At 39.0% G+C, this 13,149-nt stretch overlaps 2 protein-coding genes across 7 annotated transcripts; both read right to left on the minus strand.

Moving 5' to 3' along the window:
* Positions 1 to 314: 314 nt before the first annotated feature.
* Positions 315 to 6,361, minus strand: LOC137958886 (enoyl-[acyl-carrier-protein] reductase [NADH], chloroplastic-like). 5 transcript variants are annotated; one of them, XM_068806084.1, is made up of 13 exons: positions 6,131 to 6,361; positions 4,892 to 5,204; positions 4,681 to 4,790; positions 4,537 to 4,592; positions 4,344 to 4,428; positions 4,181 to 4,228; positions 2,145 to 2,219; positions 1,963 to 2,074; positions 1,760 to 1,811; positions 1,615 to 1,666; positions 1,489 to 1,546; positions 1,301 to 1,399; positions 315 to 757 (listed from the first exon to the last, which is right to left on the minus strand). In XM_068806084.1, the coding sequence occupies exons 2-13, from the start codon at positions 5,163 to 5,165 to the stop codon at positions 606 to 608; spliced, it is 1,173 nt and encodes a 390-aa protein (XP_068662185.1). In that variant the 5' UTR covers positions 5,166 to 5,204; positions 6,131 to 6,361; the 3' UTR covers positions 315 to 605. The 5 variants fall into 5 exon arrangements, with proteins under 5 accessions (XP_068662185.1, XP_068662187.1, XP_068662186.1 ...); XM_068806086.1 differs by lacking the exon at positions 6,131 to 6,361 and adding an exon at positions 5,983 to 6,110 and having other exon boundaries at positions 4,892 to 5,143; XM_068806085.1 differs by lacking the exon at positions 6,131 to 6,361 and adding an exon at positions 5,983 to 6,110.
* A 781-nt stretch (positions 6,362 to 7,142) lies between these two features.
* LOC137958906 (transcription initiation factor TFIID subunit 12-like) lies at positions 7,143 to 12,610 on the minus strand. Of its 2 annotated transcripts, none has more exons than XM_068806113.1 (8): positions 11,933 to 12,610; positions 10,423 to 10,587; positions 8,991 to 9,494; positions 8,780 to 8,854; positions 8,624 to 8,702; positions 8,464 to 8,528; positions 8,308 to 8,343; positions 7,143 to 7,570 (listed from the first exon to the last, which is right to left on the minus strand). In XM_068806113.1, the coding sequence occupies exons 1-8, from the start codon at positions 12,560 to 12,562 to the stop codon at positions 7,451 to 7,453; spliced, it is 1,674 nt and encodes a 557-aa protein (XP_068662214.1). In that variant the 5' UTR covers positions 12,563 to 12,610; the 3' UTR covers positions 7,143 to 7,450. The 2 variants fall into 2 exon arrangements, with proteins under 2 accessions (XP_068662214.1, XP_068662213.1); XM_068806112.1 differs by having other exon boundaries at positions 8,461 to 8,528.
* Positions 12,611 to 13,149: the final 539 nt, after the last annotated feature.

A 13,149-nucleotide genomic window follows, 5' to 3' on the forward strand; every position in this document is an offset into this window, starting at 1 on the left:
AAAATGGGGTTTGAACATGATACTGTTTGATTAGGAAGTAATTAATCAAACCATTTTAAAAGAAGAAAAGCACATGACTCCATCCACCTCTTGCCATCCCCAACGTCACACCATTAAGGGAAGCTTGCCAAGATTAATAAAATACACCTTCCCTTCACCCATTTTTCTTTCATTCATTATACAACAGAAGTTTTAAGCTTATAAAATTGATAGCTTAATTGCTCTAATATGGCACATTCATTAATGAAAAAGAAAATTTTAATAGCTCGAGATCATATATGATCTTCCCTTGTAGAGAAGCAAAGGAAAAAAAAAAAAAACACAACCAAAGGACGCACTGAATTAATAGCTCGAGATCATATATGACAAAATTTTCTGGAGAACCAACAGGACATGGATGAGCTAAGAAGCTTTACAAGAAATATATAAAATAGTCTAAATATTAGAACCTTACCAAAGATAGAAAATAAGGTCCTTCCGTTATGCATCAATAAAAGAAAATCCTAACAAAAATTTAATAATACCCGAGAGCTCTCATCCTCATCCATGTTTCCCGTTCATAATGTCACTGTTTTGGTCATTCGAACTAATCTGTATAAGCTTTCCTACACAGTTTTTGGAATGTTGAGCTCTGCAAATACTGGGCTGTCCACTCCAACTCCCATTGCATGTAATCCATTGTCTACATAGATGACTGTGCCGGTGATAGCTGACGCCAATGGAGATGCCAAGAATGCTGCAGCATTGCCTACTTCGTCTGTTACAGTTTCATTAACATGGAAAGATTAGAATAACTCCCACCATAAAACAAACACCAGTTACTAAAAACGATACCAAATAAAGTTAGTGGGCAACTAGTTTGACATATCTTGGGTGATCCCGTTTGAGTAGTGTACATAGTCAATCATAGACACCCAACTCAAGCTTAAAATTAATCAATTTAGAGGGAATAGAAAGTTGCTTTCAATACAAATTAAAAGCAGAAAAGTGAAGTGGATATGCTTGTTCACAGCAGAAAATAACTGAATAGGATTTACTAAAGGTTTGTCAGTTTCTTACTTACATCTCGGTGAGAAAACATTTAAGACCTATGTGTATCTTTCAATCTATTTTTCCTTTATTTATTTAAAATATCCATCATGCATATATCAGCAAATTTTTAGACAAGCTTGTCCAAATATCTCCTGATGGAATCATAAAGATTTACAAAAGATTATCATTTTCAGCTGCTACGTTAACAACAGTACGGTTGTGACATGATGCTCTGACTAATAGAAACACATTAAATTGGAAATTTTACCTGCCGAGAGCTCTTTCTGCAGTGGAGCATTGGCTGAGGAGTAATCAATCATTGTATCAATAAACCCAATGGCTTTTGCAGCACGACTTCTCAAGGGTCCTACATAGTTTATTGGGAGATAAGTACTATGAACTCTGCAAAAAATAACAATAACTTCTAGAAAGATAATAGTAGAGAATCCAATCCACCAGCAGATATCGTATTAACCCGGATCTTGTGCTGTCTTCCTGCTTCAAAAGAAAGCACCTGCAAGACCAGATATGTTATGTAGAACTGCTCATAAGGAAAGTTTGACGGGAATTAGAAAAACTTACCCTGGTATCACTCTCCAAGGCAGCTTTAGCCGAACTCATGCCTCCACCATATCTATTTCAATACAAATTATGAGGAGGTTTAGAAAGAGTATTCAGATGTAAAACCTGAAGCACACAAGTTCATGCAGAGGAAAAGAAATCTAACCCTGGAATGATCTTCTCAGAAGCAATGTACGTAAGTGAAATGGATGAACCACCTGCAAAGCCACAGCTTATAATGCTGGCCATAGTTCATTGGTAGATCAAGGTACTGTCATCTACTTTCTCTTCAATCTTTTTTTACCACATTAGTCTTATTTATCATCATTAAAAAAAGAAATAAAACAACCATTACTATAAAGCAAATACCAGGATTCATTATTGGAAGAAAATGCTTCAGCAAAGAAATATATGAATAACTGGAGGCTGAAAGAGCAGCAAGATATCCTTTCCTCGAAGTTTCCAGAAGAGGCTTACTGACCTGTTCACAAGAACTAATTAGAATTAGTGGGACAACGAAAACAAGAGAGACTGAGAAGGAGAAATATAACCTCTGGTCCATTCGCGAGAGAATGGACAAGGATGTCAATGGTCCCATAGTCTTGTTTCACTGCATCAGCAACTTCCTGAACAATAAGTCACGTCCACATGAATAAGATCAGAACAGCATTCACTTCTTGCTTTCACACTTATGCCATTACTTTCTTTAAAATGATGATACAGAATTGGACATTGACTCTCATAGTTAAGTTTATCGAAAAGCAAATATGAAGAATTCCACAAGATTTTTTTTGTAAAGTACAGCAGGACATTGACTTGGCAAAGTAGACAACAAAAGCAAATACAGTTGTAGAAAAATGTTCAAGACAACTTTTTTGGAACCATGGTGTTTTGACTCAGACTCAGCACCTGGAAATCCCAGTCCGATCGCCAGAGTGACGTCGAGTCATGCTCTTGACTCGATGGGGGGGTGGTTTGCAGGCCAACTCGTTGGGTCGGAACACCATGGTTGGAAGTTGGAAATTAAGGGGGGCGGGAAGCCCCCCCCCCAACACCCGGTCCACAATATATTAACTGTTGTTTCCTTAAAGGCAGTTTGGGAATTTTACTCTTGTATCGCGGTTGTCCTAATTTTCTCTTTATAATTGAGGGACGCCACTATTAGGGTTTTATCATCACGAAAAGGACTTTGAGTTGCAGCCCCCTAGAGATTAGAGAAAGACACATGTAAGTATGAGATTTATCTTGTAAACTATTTCATCTTCATAGTGGATTACTGCAACGGTGCCGAAGACAGGATGCAGTCTTACCTTGAAGCGAAATTGTATAAATCTTTTTGTTTGTTCTCGTGCTTGCCTTTTCCTTTTTTTCGCGATTATTATTATTATTCTTGTTAGTTTGGAATTAGGGTATTTAATTCCTAACACTACAGCCCAGGATCCAGAGAGCAAAACCCAACAACTCATGTTAAAAACCTTCTCATGTAGCCATGGAGCCATAGGTCCCAATCTACAACATCAGAGGAACCTCAACCAACAAGAGTGCTTTGTCATTCTGAATAATGCCTTAATTTGTTCTTTTATTATGTTATGGATGTGAACTCCATGATTGTGAAAATGATAGAATATTAGACTAGGCCATGGGATGGTTTGAGCATATTGAATAGAACCCTACCAGCGCAAGAAAGGGATAAGGTGTTATGGTCCTGGGGTTAAGTATCTATGCCTTCCGCTCCTTACAGGCCGGTCTTTTGGGATGTATTGGCTAGGTGTTTAACATTTGGTATCAGAGCGGGCTCCCACGTCGCGAGTTCGAATCCCCAAGGGGAGTTCCCCGGTGCGGGTGTCGCGAGCCCCGGACGTGGTGGGCGTAAGAGATTATGGGATCTTAACCCGTCCCCCGTCGTTGAGTGTTAAGTCGCCGTGGACGTCTGCTCGCGAAGGTGGAGTGTGATGTTATGGTCTAGGGGTTAAGTACCTATACCTTCTGTTCTTAACAGGCCGGTCTTTTGGGATGTATTGGCTAGGTGCTTAACATAAGGTTCTGATGTTAATCATTCTATCAGCGAGCAGTAGAGAAAAACATCAAACCAACACATAAAAAAGGTGAGAAGAGGGTTAAAAAAAACTAAGCAGTAATGAGGGTTGCAAGATGGAGCCAATTGGAGGAGGATTAGTGTAGCTAGTACCAAATTTGTTTAAAAAGGCTCTGAAGAAGAAAAAGATGTGTAGCAGCACAAATCTAGTATTCTCCATCACTTAATTTCTTGAACAGAATTTGTTTTAGCAACGATGTACAAATGACGTCATTTTTTCTTTTGAAGATGATGACAAATTTAATACCCCTGGACATAAAATCTTGTCTTTTTAATTATTCTCTGAATTCATATTTGACACCTAATTCTTTTTAAGATTCATTTCTCTGTATGTGAAAAATGCAATCATTTACTACTATTCAAGACTCTCAATGGAACCTTTTTAATATTCATTTCTCTGTATCCTGCACGCACATCAGCACAATGCTTCTCAACTAGCAGCTATTTATTTGAATTTAATGCCAAAACAAGAAAATGAACACAAGATTTTACCTGGACGGTCCAATTTGAAGCTCCTGCATAGCGTTTGTTTGTTTTAACCTGAACAAACAATTCTTTAGTGAATCAGTTAAGTTATAAATAAATAGTTGAAGAACCATCTAGAATAAACAAAATGAAAGAGCTAATACTCAGAGAATAATATCTTTCAAATTACATCTTCAGGAACATCCTCTTGGCTGTCATAAACAGCATCCAATGCATACACTTTGGTAATTTCCATCAATGAACCATCTGGCAACCTGCAATCAAAAACCTCAGCTTAACCATTTGGGAGAATAACACTCCAGTCTTTCTCAATGACACATATTTTATTAAATGAAGCAAGAGGAGAATCAACTGGTTCTGACACTCGTGATTCATCAAACTTCCCACGTCTTAAGCTGGTTTCAAAAATGTTAAGTGCCTGCAAGGAGAAGCTTATTCTCATGAAGTTGAACCAGATGTCAATGAATTTTTAACCAAATGATGTTTAAGAGGACGTAATTACATACAGGTACCCAAGTGCCAACAAGGATTTCAGCACCTGCGGCAGCAAGTGATTTCGCAATTGCCCAACCATACCCATTATCATCAGCTATGCCAGCAATAAATGCCCTTTTACCTGATAACAAAGAACTCCCATCAAACCTTTTTGGATTTACTTGACAAGGCATAGATAAAGAACAAACCGGAGACCATAACGAGATTGAAAAGATCTCAAACCTTTAAGATCAATAGGCAAGCCAGAAGTATGCCCCTTCTCACCCGAACTGGAAACTGCTTTTATAATGTGCTTCTCAAACTCGGCTGGAGCAGAAGAAAAGCTCCGAAAGAAAGGCTTCACAGATGAGATTTGAGAGGAACTTGAGAGCTTGAATTGCATGTGTCGTTTCCCACCATGCCCTAGTAATACTGGATCTGCACTGCAGATCTTGCGGGAGCATATGCAGGGTACTGCTGCAGCCATTTGCAGTCCTGAACCCACCATTGTCGCCATTCTTAATCGAATTGAGGTGAAGCAAATGTAGGAAAAATTCTGCACGCAAGGAATTAACCCAAAGTCCATCATATCTATTGCATCTAAGTACGTCAGAATAGAGCTTCCATACTGGACACGAAGACAACATATAACACAGAAGCCATTAAATTAGAACTTCTGTCATGGGCCTTTCTTTTGTACCTATTATTCGTATTGAATCTGATCTTTTCCCTAACGCCCATTAAATTACACAACTTTCACACACACACACACAAAAAAAAAAAAAAAAAAAAAAAGCAATAATATCAATGGACTTTCAGTTTACACAAAATTCAACTACAAATATTCAATCTAATGCAAACAACAACTTAATCGATAGATCTAAGAGTAAGCTCCTGCCAGGTAAGGAAGAATTTACTGATAAGAATGACCCAGGCTCAAATTACTCCTGTTTTCTCAATATAAAGGTACAAAATCTTCACAAGTCTAAACATCCAACATTCAAACATTTATGTAGGACGACACATTTAAGAAAGACAAACACATTACAGAAGACACACTAGTTGAGAAAAGGTTTTCCTATAGATTTATTACATGAAAACTTGAATATCTCTTCATTGCTATATGGCATTCTTAATCCATAAAATTTGACAAAGACTATACATCTAACCGGTGGCATTTCCACCAAGATTGAAAGAAAACCAACCAAAATTCATGAAATAAATAAGAAACAGCAAATGCACACAACTCATTACACTAAGACACAAATCAAAAGCTAGGGGCGACAAACTCGGCATCACGAACCAAAAGAAAAAAAAAATGGAGAAATTACGACCTGCTAACGAACAATCATACACAAAATGTAATTAAATCCCTCGTCCAAGGAAGTAGCATATCTGAGAGAAAAATCCAAATGCCGCTCGAAGTCACTGCAAAAATACTCGTAAATCAAACATAAAGTGTGAGTAAGCAGCATTTCTCACCTTTGTACAACGGAAATCGCCCGTATTTGCGGATTTTTTGGTTCAAGCTGACCTAAAATAGAAAGAATCTTGAGGAAGCCTCGTTTTTTTATCGATAATGTCGACTTAAAAAAAGAGGCGATTAGATCGAGGGCTCACAATTACTGTAGGTAGTGAAGGAACACTTTGGAAATATCGAAAAGGTAGAAGAGTTAGGTCGATCATAACATCAATGGAAGCCTAGGGTAAGCTGGCGAACCAAGGGTTCGCTGTCTGAAACTCATAATAACTTGAAGGATCCGATGTCCAACAACTCGTCTCTGTCATCAACATGCATTTATGACTGATGTTGATTTGCGTATTTTCCTTTCCAAATATGATTAAAATGTGCACCAATTATTGGTATTAATGCTTATGGTCTGCTCCAGCGATTTAGCATCCAGTGGAAGACAAAACCACGCCTAGTGGGTCTTTGGTCGATTGATTCATCAGCTGGGCTGTGCATGTTCTAAGAGATGTTAGTGTTGGAAATGGGTCTGCAGCGTTGGCTCTTGAAGGCCTCAGAGAGTTTCTTAATAACGGGGATCTTAGTGGAATTGAGCCATATGTTTTGCCTCTCCTAAAAGCATGTCAGGAACTTCTTGAGGATGAGAGAACCTCCTTGAACTTGCATCACATGAGATCATTTTTTCTAATGTCCTGCTCCACATCATTTTCCTCCTTTCCGGTTTACTAATCATTTTAACCAGGCCTTCTTTAAAAAAATTTATTACACCTCTCGTTAATTATAAAGAACTCATATTCAGGAGAGTTCTTTTACATTAATTTTGTTGCCTTAACCAAAAACTAAACATCTTACATAAATGTAAGCAATTTGAGCATGGTCTAAATGCTTAGCATCACAGGAGCTCAATCCCAATAGAAATACACATCAGGCTAGTGGGCAGCTGGGGCTGAGCTTCCATGACACATAGCATGAAATCACACCTTACATGAAACAAAATTTACCTCAAGGTGGTTTCATGCCCTTCAGAGTACCACTTGTTCAATATATAGAGCAGAATCTAGTAAGTGCAAAAGCCTGCCCAAAATGCATGACTAACACCAACTGGTATAAAGTTTAGAGAATTACCCTTTCTTTTTTCTTTTTCTTTAAGAATAATAGATGAAGAATTTGTGATTAATTAGTGTATAATCCTTCTCATTTTTTCTTCCTATTGCTATTTTTGAGTTTCAGCACAATTCCTTCCAGGTTGGATCATCTCACCTTTACATGTCTTCCACTGAGAGAACTGCCAAATCTAACTGTATAAACTCAATATATGGAAATGGAGAGAGTGTTCAGGTTTTCTCAGGGCCAACTGGAGGTGATTTTGCAGTATGGCCTTTCACATTAGCAGCAGCTTGTGCAGTAGAACTTCTCAAGTTTGTGCCTTCACTTCCCACAATTGACTTCTTGATCTGAAATAGCAAAAGGAAAATAATGTATTAGAATTTGTGAGATATCAAATCTAAGTATTCACCAACATGTATTTATATACGGCATATATAGACAACATCAACATTCATAAAAAACCATTTGCAAGTTTCAGTTGCACCTTCCCATTCATTGTAATCTTATATAGTACTATTAGATGCAACAATCATAATCTACAACCACAACCATGGGATGCATTCTTCCAGCCTTAACAAAAGTGTTTACTTAAAACTATAACCACGGATGTTACTAATAATTTTTACCCTCATTACTGGTGGCAATGGTGACAATGATGACAACGGAGGCTCGTTGCTGATGACAATGGAGGCTCAAAGAGTTTACCCTCTTTTTTTTTCCTGAGAATGATTCTCAGATATTGCTCATTACTGGTGAGATAATAACATGAATGCACAAAATTAAATTACAGAAGCGCACATGTATGTTGAGTTGCTAAGACATAATAATTACACAACCCTAAGCATTTCTTGTAGCTAGAACAGAAAGAAAACAGTTTAACATAGACGATCCATCTCTAATCAAGCAACTGTGCTACCCTGATTAGAGGCTGCATATTTTAGCCCATGCTTTCACATAGCTGCACCTAGAAATGCCATAAACAGTGGCCACTGATTCAATGGGTACACAAAGGTGCAACTTCATGACTGCATGGCTTACAAAAAAAATCATCAAGAATCAGGTTCAGGATAAGAACTAAATGTACCGCTGCAAGTCGCTCCTTGTGAACATCATTAGTGAACTGAAAAAAAAGAAAAAAGATTATCAGAGACAAGAAAATAAAAGAGCTTGTCACCTCAAGCCAGAGAAAACACATGCTTAGAACATTCCATCTACCAATGATTTGATTCAAGACTACTACCTGCTTCTTGTAGCTTTTAATCTCATCTCCACCAAAACCTGGTAGTGTCATATTCCAGTTTCTTTCTGTAACCAAACACCAGAGAATTTGTTTAAGCCATGTTATTTTTAGCAAAGACTGAAAAAAGTAGTAAAAAGAACATCAGTGTAATGTAATGAACCTAAATGCAGAAGAATGTCCTTCGCTTCCAGCATAGTTGACTTCCGATGCTTGGCCAATGAGCAAGCAAATGTTGTGATCTGTGAAGCAGTATATAATTCACAGACGAAAAATAATACAATAAGGTATCCGCTCTATGGTCAATTAATGAACTTACAAATTCCACAAAATCTTCTGCAATCTCCACAAGAACATCTTCAACTTCTGGGTCCAACTTCTCAGATGGATCAATCTGTACAAAAGAAGACTTAATTGTTCTTATAAAAGAGAAGATTTAATAAATGAAGGATAAGAAAGTGGTCTCTAGCATCAAATAAGAAGTTAGAAGGCAGCAAATATTTTAAATTCGTAGAGAACATAAAATTCACCTGTGTAACCAATTCCTGGATGCTTCTCTTGCTGAGAATCCGAGTCCCATCAACAGGTGTATCATTGGTAACTGCAGGTGTATGTGAGCCAGATTGAAGCATGCTAGATTTTGCAACTGCAGAAACCACAGACTTCTGAGCTGCTGATCCTGCAGCTCGTGTTACCTGTGGTTGATGTGGCATTGACTGTGGAAGTCTTGGTGAAGGGAATTGCTGATTATAATATTCTTGTGACTGATGAGATTGGGCTAGTGGCTGTTGCTGGTGTGAAGATGAGGGTGTGGCTTGCTGATGTTGTTGAGGAAGATGAGACCTCTGATTCATGCTGTGAGACTTCATTGGAGGCTTATAAGATGGAGAAGGCAAAGCCTGTGTATGAGTTTGTTTTCCTTGTCCTGATGCCCATGACTGTGGATGGGTTTGAAAACCTTGAGGGGCCATAAGTGATTGAGAATTAGGAGAACCCACTGATGGGACTAGTCCCATGTTGTGACTTTGGAATTTCTGCCTCAGACATAAAATGTAAGGCATGGTTCTAAAACAAGAGGATTCAGCAGGTTTGACACACAAGGTAAATTCAATTTACATGCATATGGAGGTGAACTTGATAAGAGACAGGTTTCAAACTTCCAGTTGACATGTGACAGCTATGGCAATAAGCTCATTTGGAATCAGTTATCCGGGGGGTTGTCAACTTGGAAATCTTTACATGAGGAATTAGTCTCAAAAGATAGGATAAATGTAAAAAGATGTAAAATAGGAAACGAAAGAAGATAAAAAGAGAAAAGAGAGAGAAGAATAGTGGAGAAGAGTGTGTTGGAATGACACTCAATAGGGATCAGGTAGACCCCCTCCTCCCTTTTATTTCACTTAGGTAGATTGAGGTCTAATTATATTAATACCCCTTGAGACGTAAACCTCTATAACTCACTACCTACACATCTGAATAATACCAAATACGGACGAAAGACTTCTCACACATAACTACACTTGCTGACACAATTACAGACTTACACAGATAATGTAAAATGAACAAAATACCCCTACTTGATATTTAAGAGTACATATCCTTCACAGAGACCTAGTGAGGTAAGTTTTCAAGTTCGAGAAAACAGTGAAGATTCACTTGGCCAAAGTTAATCTAAGATAACTGCCCCATCTCACTGATATATCCTGTCCAATCCAGCAATTGACATGAACACCGTTTTGTCTGAATAATTTATTTTAGGCTACTAACAAGGGTGATTTGGAGACCATAGATTTACTTGATGACATCTTCCAACTGGCAGGTGTGGGCCTTTAAACACCCCAGGTATAACATAGGCCAATGGGTGTGAGCAACTTGTCTTATTACACTTATATAAATGTATAAGGCATTATAAAAGGATAATAAAAAATTAACTCAATAAAAGTTGCAAGTGAAGTAACTAACTTGGGTTGCTAAGGCCTGATTATTAGGCTGAGATTGTCCTCTTAAGGGTGGTGGACCAGGTCGCTGCTGACGAATCACAGGAGCACCAGTAGGACGTACCTGAGAATTTGAACCAAATGGACTCATAATCCCCATGCTTTGGACGCCTGGAGAAGGTTGCTTCACCTTCAGTTATTAAGAATGAAAAAAATGTCAATAAGTTGTATCTTAACTGATCATTTTTCCAATATCATCCTGAATGAAAATCATCCCAATATTCTATAACAATTTCAAAGATCTTCTCGACCACAAAAAAGTATATTGGATGCACATAGATATCAATAAGAAATTCCATGTTTTCTGGATGCATGGTTTACCAACTTGGTCATATGACTGGCACATTGTCTTAGTTATATCGGATTGGGGAAGATGGATAGTCTGTGTATTTGCTGAGAAAAAAACAGAGATAAAGACCTTTTTGAAAAGTATATCAGGTATCCAGCTACCCAATACTCTTCCAACATCTTATGCAGGAATATGCTCAGCGCATCTAACTACCAACAAAAAACTCAATATTTCAAGTTCAACTGACTAATACTTCATTGATGTTACAATTTTCTCAACAATATGACTTCAATTTCTTGTCCAAAGAGAGAAAAAGATGCAGATTGCTATATATAACTGTTTGGAACCCTAATTCCAACACCAGAAACTCGAATTTATATAATGCATTCCAAGAAATTAAACTTCCATACACACCAAAGGTATACCCAATGAAACAGAATAATACAGCACTGCATGCAGGCATTCTGAAGACAGATATTTTATATTAGTCCAGATTCCCTATACACTCCACAAGATGATGAAAAGGGAGCCACTATATGATAACTAGTAATAAAAATTATAAAATTTCCTAGGATGACAGGAAGCTAACAAAAACACATAAAATTGAAAGAGAAAATAAATCATAACTGCTTCTATGCTTTAATCCACTTTCGGTAATTTTGTAAGACCTCATGCTTAGAGTTGTCTTGTCAACTCACAGAAGATAAAACAGTAATCCAGATTTTTTTTTAAATGTGAATCAAATCTCAAAAGGTACAGATAATCAAAATCACAACATGATTCATCACACTCATGTAAGTACCAAAGCAATAATGTGCATTACTAATCCCATAGGTAACCGAATGCATTTTAAGGAATTAAGAAAACATCACACCGCAGCAAAGCAAATTGAGTACTGTATGTAAATAACACCAGATATTTACTTCCAATATTTTTTTCTGACGCATCCATGGGATTCTCCTCTCAGGAGGCCAGTTCCGGTATCTTACACACAGCCAAGCCGCATTCGTGAGAATCTAGTAGATACCCAGATTTAAGTCCATTCTAAGAAAAATATATATATCACATCGATCATTTGGACATTAATTTGTATAGACACAATTTTCTGTTGAATTGTACCAGAAAAAGAAAGCCAAAAATAAAAAAAAATAAAAAAAAACTTGCAAAATTGTAGACGGGATCCCACCTGCATGGTCGAATTGGCCATTGTCTCGGGCACACTCACTGGACCACGCCCCAAACCCCCGAACTGATTGAAAGAGCCTGGCCCGAATGCCGAGAAGGAGCCAGTGGGCTGTTGTTGAGGTGGTCTCACTTGAGGGGCCGGGACCCCCACTGCCACTCCGCCCCGCTGCATGGTCGTCACTGGAAGAGACGTACTCACCGGCGATGACAATGACGAACCAGCTGTCGCGGAAGATGAAGTTGGAGGGAGATGGGGTAAAAAGTGAGGGTAGGTGGACTGGAGGGGACGAGGTCTGCTCTGAGCGGGCCTCTGCTTAGTGTGTTGAAAGATGGGTTGTTGCGGTTGCTGTTGTTGCTGCTGCTGCTCTTGTTCTTGTTCTTGTTGTTGATGATGATTTTGCTGCTTCGGGGCGAGATTTTTTGGTGGAGGTTGCTGCTGCTGTGGGTTTTGATTGGGGATTGCGGAAGAAGAAGTAGAAGAAGTTGGAGGGGGAATCTCAGGAGTCGACTTGATTGAAGAGGATGGATGTGAAAGAGACTGCTGCGTTGTCGCAGTAGCTGGTGCTGTGGGGTCCCTTGGAGCTGCGGAGGTGGCATTAGCGCTGGTTGTTTCCATGGAAGAATCGTCCATGGCAGGTCACAGAGAAACACTGTTTTACGGCACCCCTCCTGCGCGATGTGTTGGTTTTGGAGCGGGTCTGTGAATCTGTAGCGTACAGTCGCTATTGAAATTAGGAACCGGCTCAGTAATCTAGAGCCCCCGGTCTGATCTAAAATTTCAAACCCATATGAACCAGGGTTTTGGGACTTGTCCGGTCAACTCGAGACTCAGTCGGGTTGAGCCAGATTTCAGGGGATGCGGTTCAGTTCCTACAGGGTGAATTGCCCCAAACCCGACCCACCTTAGCTTACAAGAGTCAGGTGGGTTAGGACCGGCGCCGCGGTGAGCCGCAGATCGCATCTCTGAGTCACTGATCCGACTCAATGTTGCCTACTCGCCGGTGACCAAATCCAAGCCGTCCTCCCCCACGTTCGTGCCATCTCTTCCTTCGCCACTGTTGCAAAAACCCAACTCGATTGAGTCAAGAGTTAAAACCATGATTCTGAGTCCCAACTCGCCCGATCATGTACCCGACTCGGTTGTATAACCACGATTCGAGCTTGATGCCACCCCCACACATCTTAACTGGAAAACAAAGACAGAAAAAATAGAATCAT

The sequence above is a fragment of the Aristolochia californica genome, unplaced genomic scaffold (assembly GCF_029961685.1).
Source record: "Aristolochia californica isolate CCGP_79_NKW_82.1479 unplaced genomic scaffold, dmAriCali1.0.hap1 SCAF_3, whole genome shotgun sequence".
In the NCBI taxonomy this organism is placed as follows: domain Eukaryota; kingdom Viridiplantae; phylum Streptophyta; class Magnoliopsida; order Piperales; family Aristolochiaceae; genus Aristolochia; species Aristolochia californica.

Coding starts and splice junctions, on each gene's coding strand:
- LOC137958886 (XM_068806083.1), bottom strand. CDS start 5,237: ATGATGGACTTTGGGTTAATTCCTTGCGTGCAGAATTTTTCCTACATT. Junction 4,429..4,536: donor AAGTTTGATGAATCACGAGT/GTCAGAACCAGT, acceptor TTTTGATTGCAG/GTTGCCAGATGGTTCATTGA. Junction 2,220..4,180: donor CTTCAAATTGGACCGTCCAG/GTAAAATCTTGT, acceptor CTTATTGTTCAG/GAAGTTGCTGATGCAGTGAA.
- LOC137958906 (XM_068806112.1), bottom strand. CDS start 12,562: ATGGACGATTCTTCCATGGAAACAACCAGCGCTAATGCCACCTCCGCA. Junction 8,703..8,779: donor CAGAAGATTTTGTGGAATTT/GTAAGTTCATTA, acceptor ACTGCTTCACAG/ATCACAACATTTGCTTGCTC. Junction 7,571..8,307: donor ACAAGGAGCGACTTGCAGCG/GTACATTTAGTT, acceptor TTGCTATTTCAG/ATCAAGAAGTCAATTGTGGG.